The sequence below is a fragment of the Vigna umbellata genome, chromosome 3 (assembly GCF_029865625.1).
Source record: "Vigna umbellata cultivar VRB3 chromosome 3, Vumbellata_1.0, whole genome shotgun sequence".
Taxonomy (NCBI): Eukaryota; Viridiplantae; Streptophyta; class Magnoliopsida; order Fabales; family Fabaceae; genus Vigna; species Vigna umbellata.
The window spans coordinates 42,150,891-42,157,591 of record NC_142167.1 but is presented as its reverse complement, the minus strand read 5'-3'; the positions used below and the strand labels follow the sequence as shown (position 1 = coordinate 42,157,591).

Genomic DNA, 6,701 nt, shown 5'->3' with positions numbered 1-6,701 from the left:
TTACAAGAGTTCCTCACCCTCTTATATAGACTCCCATCCCTACTAACTAACTATTATTAGAATGTTAACAAAATTATTTTAAAATGGGTTGGTTTGCACACTGTCTTTGAAAGACATCCATAGGCAAATTATTTAAAATTTAAATCTTCTAATAAATTAGTCTTGGCTCCTAAGTCTTGTTGGCAATTATAAACAACAAATATCTTCCATATATATACCAATTGATTTTTAGAAAATTTCTTTGAAAAGTTGTGTATTAGACTGAGTGGTACCCGACTGCATCTTATATTAAAGCAAGATTTTATGCTATTTGAATCTTGTGAATGCAAAAAAAGTAATTGAAGGAAGAGTTTATCAGAAATAATCAGTCAAAAAATTTGTATATATATATATTATCAAATTCGGACAAAACTGATTGTTTTGTATCAACTTGACTCTATTCAAGCCATGACTTCAGTTTGATAATTTTCCCACTCTCCATATATTGAGCTAAAAGTTTCTCCTCCAAAGGTTTTTGCACACTCAAGAACTGTTTCTCTGGCACAACGTTCCCATGACATTGCTATATCCTCAAGTGACCATGTCCGATCCAAGCATCTCAGAAAGCGAATCAGCTTTGATTTTGCTATTGTTGATAGGTCTTTATGGCATTCAGTACTGTTGAAGTTGAATAAAAAGGAATCAAGGGAGATTTAAACTATCGAGATAAAATTCTTGTTGGTGAAATATGAAACTTAATATTTATAGGATCCAATATTTCTGACATTCAAATAGTTTCATAGTCATAATTTTACAAACATGACTTAATGAATAACTGCTTAAGAATATAAACAGAAGAAAATCATCTTAATATCTAACCTGACTTCTGACAGCTCTTTGTCTACAATAACAGGCAAAGAAGTTGGATAATTTGTAGGAACGAACAACCTTAATGGTTTGATTATTGACTGCATCACAAATATTCATGGTTAATGTAACAGAACACAAAAAATCAATGTGTGCAAAGTTCATAACAGAATATAAAGTATTCACCTTTTTATCTGCAAAAGTATGAGATTCTACGTTCATATTGAACGATACTGCATTGAAAAGGAATTCGATAACCAACCCTTCACTATCCTCAGCCGCTACTCCCGGCGCTTTAAGAAAGCTGACATTTTCTCCAACAACAATCACACTGTCTACCAATCGATGGTTGATCTCCTTTAATTCTTCTAAAAGAGAAGAATTTTCCTGCTAGAGTTACCAATGTTAATGTTAAGGAATGCAGAAATTAAGAAACAGATACCTAAGTAGTGCATTTAGAGTTGCAGAATTTACTAAACAAAATAATGATATATTATTATTCAGTAGAGTGCATTTGTGAAAAAAAAATTAGTGGAAAAAAACTAGAATGAAGGTATATTACCAAAATTCTTGGCTTCTTTTTTTTATATGCGACTGAAGTCCAGTCAGGTTCCTCAGCATCAGACAACTGCTTGAAACTGTGGCTTCGAGACCTTTTCCTACCAGGTTGTGAAAATGCCTCACTTTTCTCAGTTTGTGCAATGAGGTCCGGTTGGTTTTGTTGTTGAACCATCTCTCGTGGTTCATCTAAGAACTCTGAAGTTGCCATCACATCATTCAAATAGACTGCGTCTCTCATTTCATTAACTGATGCGCTCAATGCTTCAGGTGATATGACGGCTAACTAGAAGTATATCACAATAATAGAATTTAGGACAACCACTTTTTATGATTTAAAGAAATGCAAATAAGAAGCATGGAAACCACAAGTTTTAGACCAACCACTTTAAGAATGCGCTTCACTTCATCACTTGGCTCATCAAAATTCAGCGTCGATTTATCAGAAAATTCTTTAAGCTCATTGCAGTTTTCGGTCAAGGGTGAAGCTGAAGTCTCCAGACTGTTTACACTGACCCTCAATGCTTCACTTGCTTTCTCTGAACCTTGGGCTTGCTTCTGTACGGCATTGTCAGGACCTGAGTTTGAAAAATTGTAAAAAACATTTGCCAGTAAGCACAGATAACATGGAAAATATAGCATAAAAATGTACAACCCTAACCGATTAAAAAAAAACCTGAATTAATAGATGTACCTTTCATGATAGACACTTGATCTACATGCTGTGGGAAATTGCTATATTGTTTTTCCACTTGCTGCTCTTTTAAGCATGGCTTGTTCTGCTGAGAAACAAGGTTCAATATACTAGAGTTCTGTGGTCCCAATTGTTGTGTTGATGGTTTCGCTTCTACTATTTTTAATTGCTGCTCCTTTAAGCATGGCTTGTTTTGATGAGAGACATCCTTCCATATACAGGAATTCTGTGTTCCCAATGGTTGGGGTAATGGATTCGTTTCTATTATTTTCTCTTGCTGCGGCTTGATTTGCTGAGAAACATCCTTCCATATATGAAAATTCTGTGTTCCCAATACTTGAGTTGATGGTTTCGTTTCCATTATTTTCACTTGCTTCTCTTTTAAGCAGGGCTTGTTTTCCCCAGAAACATCCTTCCTCATATAGTAGTTCTGTGTTCCCCATGCTTGTTGTGATGGTTTCGTTTCAATTATTTTCAATGGAGAAATACTAGAACGTGATGGACCTTGATGATGGGAAGAAACATTCTTTGGGGAAAAATTAGATTCTACAAACTTTTCTGCTTCATCTAGAATCTTCTTGGTATCGGTGGTTATTTGGCATTTCTTCAATTTGAAGAGTGCCAAAACACATCCTGTTTGTTTCATTTTCTTCATCAGTTTTTCCAAAAGATCTGTATTTGATCCTTGAGGAAAAGACGCAAGCTGAAGAAATTTAACATAAATATAAAAGATTAGTGGTAACAAGAAAAAAATGTGCAAATCTAGGATCATAGTTTGCTTGAATCAATCACCAACCTGTTGAAGCGCCTTATTCATCTCTAGATAAGAGACATAAACTTTTGAAAAATAGGCACTATTCATCTTTTGAATCTGCAATTAAAAGGACCAATATACAGTTACAAAAAATGTATATCTTTTGCCGTGCACGTTAGAAAATTTAAAAAAAATGATGGAATATGCATTCAATATCAAGATAGAAGGAAAAGAAAGTGAAGAGAAACAACTTCTTCATTACCTCTTGGTAAACCTGCTCCTTCCAATCCGTATCTGCAGATTTTCCAGTTTCTGAAATAGAATAGGTAAACATGATCATTAAAGCTAGAAAAAATCACACATGCTGGGAGCATCAAAGAGAACAAGCCTTGCACATCTCAATACCTTGAGCAGGGAAGACTTCCCCTGAGGCATTAGAGTTTGAGAGACAAGGTTTGGATTCAGCATTCATTGGTGGTTGTGAAAATAGTTCCTTTGTCTTTTTAGATAACCAATGACAGTACTCAGCCTGCAAATAGATGCAGATCACGAACTCGATAAGACTATTATAGTTTTCAAAACGAATTCTTCACATGGAATTACAATACGACAATGAGATGCAATGAAGAAATTATCAATTTGAAAGTGAATTCTTTCCGGATAACAAAAATTGTAACTTTGTTCCCACAATCCCAAAATATATACCTCATTGTCAGCAGCACCATTCAGTTTCAGCTCAAATCTTTGCAGTTGTCGAACAAGCCCAGATGTCGAAGGTCCATCACTTTGATTCACTACACCTTCCAAGCTACAACAATTAACAACTTGATAATCAGTTAACGTGACACACAAGACAGGGCTAAAATAATTGAATGTAACACGAGAAATTACAATAATATTCTGGTATTGGTATGCATCTTACCATTGTTTCATAAAACGTTTACGAAACTCTGGCAATTTCCATCTTAGAGTTTTCATCTTGGTGTTGGTGTCCATAATAACACAGGCAAAAGGTACTCTATATCCCTGAAAAGCCATAAAATAAAATGCATTAGAAAACAGGAATGGGTGGAACATTTATAATGTGAAATGTCTAGTATTTTCTACAACAGTCTTAGCATACGCAATTACTCATGGCATCAGCATTCATCAAAAGCAATATGGTATTTGGATGGCTAAGCCAATCCAACCCAATACTCACTTACAAATACCAGATAAACTTCTGGATCACGTCTCACTAGTGCAAATACCCACTGAAATTTCCCAACCACGCTTCAATTCTTAACCCCTCTAAGCATGGGTTTAAATACTGTTTATGCCGATATTTCGGCCAAAACAAAAGGCGGCAACTGCTACTACATCATCCATCACATTTATTCACAGAAGTTTCTTTTATAAGTCTTAACAGTAATCATCACCCAGCAAAATCTTGAAAAACCAATTATATCACCTAGAAAAATTAAATTCAAGACCTTAACAAATCAACAACATAACAAATCAACGTAACAAATTACCTTAGCCAATACTAAGACTTTATCTACACTCTCAAGGATCACAAGAAATCTCCCTTTGCACTAAAGTTTTTTGTACGGTCAATCCTTTTCTTCTTTATAAGAACGTTTCTCTCTCTCTCTTTATTTTCCTAATAGCCAGAATTTCTATATATTTAGGAGGTGTCTAATATAATGACAACTATATATGATATTAATTTTTCTTATGTGGAATATACACATAACTCTATTTATAATAAAGGCCCATAACTCTATTTATAATAAAGGCCCATAACTCTACTTATAATAAAGGCCCATAAGGAGTAATATATTTATATAATATCTTTTTATTATATTCCCACATTGATATTTAGGAGGTGTTTAATATAATGACAACTATATATGAGATTAATTTTTCTTATGTGGAATATACACATAACTCTATTTATAATAAAGGCCCATAACTCTATTTATAATAAAGGCCCATAAGGAGTAATATATTTATATAATATCTTTTTATTATATTCCCACATTGTTTAATTTGTATTCTTTTTCTCTTTACACCCCCTATTTTAACTTGTTGCAGCTAATTAATAAAAGGTAAAAGGCATTTTTTTTTTCTATAACTTAGCAATCATGTTCTAAAATAAAAGGTGTGCACTAAATAACACTAACCTCTGAACAAAAACACCAAAGTTACAAGACTACCTTATTTCTAAGATCTCTTCTCTAAAGAATTTTTTACCCCGAAAATTGCACTTATAAGGAAACATACACCATTCAAAACTTGAAATACTCTCCAAAAAAAATTACAAATTTTCATGATACAATAACAACAATAATTTTTTAAAAAAACTACAATCTATTCACAACTATAGATAGCAAAAAGACTCTACATATATTCTCATCGTGCAAACAACAAACTACCTAGATTCAAAATAAATTGAATTAGTTCTAGAACAATTCACACATGGATTACCAAATCGTATACAACATTAGATTCCTTCACAAAAGTCTTAAAACCAATCCACACATTCATATATACACATGCAATCCACACAGTCATACATATACATACACATGCATTCCATACAATCATACACTTATGCATGCCTTAAAGTCTTACAACAAAAGTTAGACGAACTCACTCATCAAAAGTCCTAAAAGTTTTTTCAAAAATCTTACTCTGATACAAAAAAGTCACATCCAAGGATGCCACAATTACGATTGAAAAGTAAAAATTTTTAAAATCATAATATCGTTACGAAAATCCAAAATCAATAAGTATGTACAATTCAAGAAAAATGAACCAAAACTCCAAATTAATTATAAAGTAAAACTCTACATAAAATAGTTTTTTCAAACAATCATAAATTCTCCAATTCTCTTATTCCATTTTTCGCACTATACAACATCTGAACCGACTACATCATTCATTCTTAACCCTTCTAAGCATGGGTTTAAACACTGTTTATGCTGATATTTCGGCCAAAACAAAAAGCTATGTGATGGCAACTGCTATTACATCATCAATCACATTTATTCACCAAAATTTCTTAGGATGTCAACCATTACAAACAGAATATAACTGTGACATAAAACCTAAAATACAACCATGCCAAAGTACCCTATTCTATGATCACAACACATAATACCAATCCACTTGTAACCCTTAACATTAATTATCACCCAGCAAAATCTTGAAAAATCAAGAACTTACATCACCTAGTAAAATTAAATTCAAAAACCATACCTTTGTTAATGGACTATTGACATAGAGTGAAATAACAGTTATGTAATTTGTAAAGCATGCAATATGGTGTGTCACGTCTCTTATGCAACCGTGCCCCCCAAAGCGATATATTACATAACATATCTTTTGTGAAAATATTTATTATTATTAAAATATAGAGTATTATTAAATTATAAAATATCTTTTGTGAAAAGATAATTTTAAAGATAAATCAATTTTATCATTTTAATATAGATAATTATTTAATGACGCAGATGATTTTTTTTTATTATGACTAGTTATTTATGTAACATCCCAATATCTCACACTGGATAATTCATAATATATGATTTTTTTTATTATGACTAGTTATTTAAGTTTAAGAAGTAGATACTTAAATGATAAAATTAAAGGAAACAAATTTATATACACTTACAAAATAAGAATGTCTTTATTTTATTATATAATATTAAATCCAAATATAAAAGTAAAATTATTTACATCCAAGCTCATTTAAAATATTATACATGTATGAATTGTAGGGATAGTAATAAACTTTAACGTGAGATTGTAGAAATTTTAATAATTTAGAGAAATATATAAATTTGGTTAAATATTTTAATTAAA

The 6,701-nt window shown here is 31.9% G+C and overlaps 1 protein-coding gene across 1 annotated transcript; it reads right to left on the bottom strand.

Moving 5' to 3' along the window:
* Window positions 1-440: 440 nt before the first annotated feature.
* LOC148202528 (uncharacterized) lies at window positions 441-3,987 on the bottom strand. Its single transcript, XM_088109641.1, has 12 exons — window positions 3,976-3,987; window positions 3,775-3,878; window positions 3,558-3,660; window positions 3,258-3,381; window positions 3,115-3,164; window positions 2,895-2,969; window positions 2,099-2,801; window positions 1,789-1,982; window positions 1,409-1,690; window positions 1,033-1,233; window positions 859-947; window positions 441-657 (listed from the first exon to the last, which is right to left on the bottom strand). Exons 1-12 carry the CDS (start codon window positions 3,985-3,987, stop codon window positions 441-443), a joined length of 2,154 nt encoding a protein of 717 aa, XP_087965767.1.
* Window positions 3,988-6,701: the final 2,714 nt, after the last annotated feature.

Bases quoted from the DNA above. Each gene is read 5' to 3' on its own strand.
- LOC148202528 (XM_088109641.1), bottom strand. The intron at 1,983-2,098 runs GTACATCTATTA...TTTCAAACTCAG, and splicing joins TCAAGTGTCTATCATGAAAG to GTCCTGACAATGCCGTACAG. The intron at 1,691-1,788 runs GTTGGTCTAAAA...ATATACTTCTAG, and splicing joins TGAAGCGCATTCTTAAAGTG to TTAGCCGTCATATCACCTGA.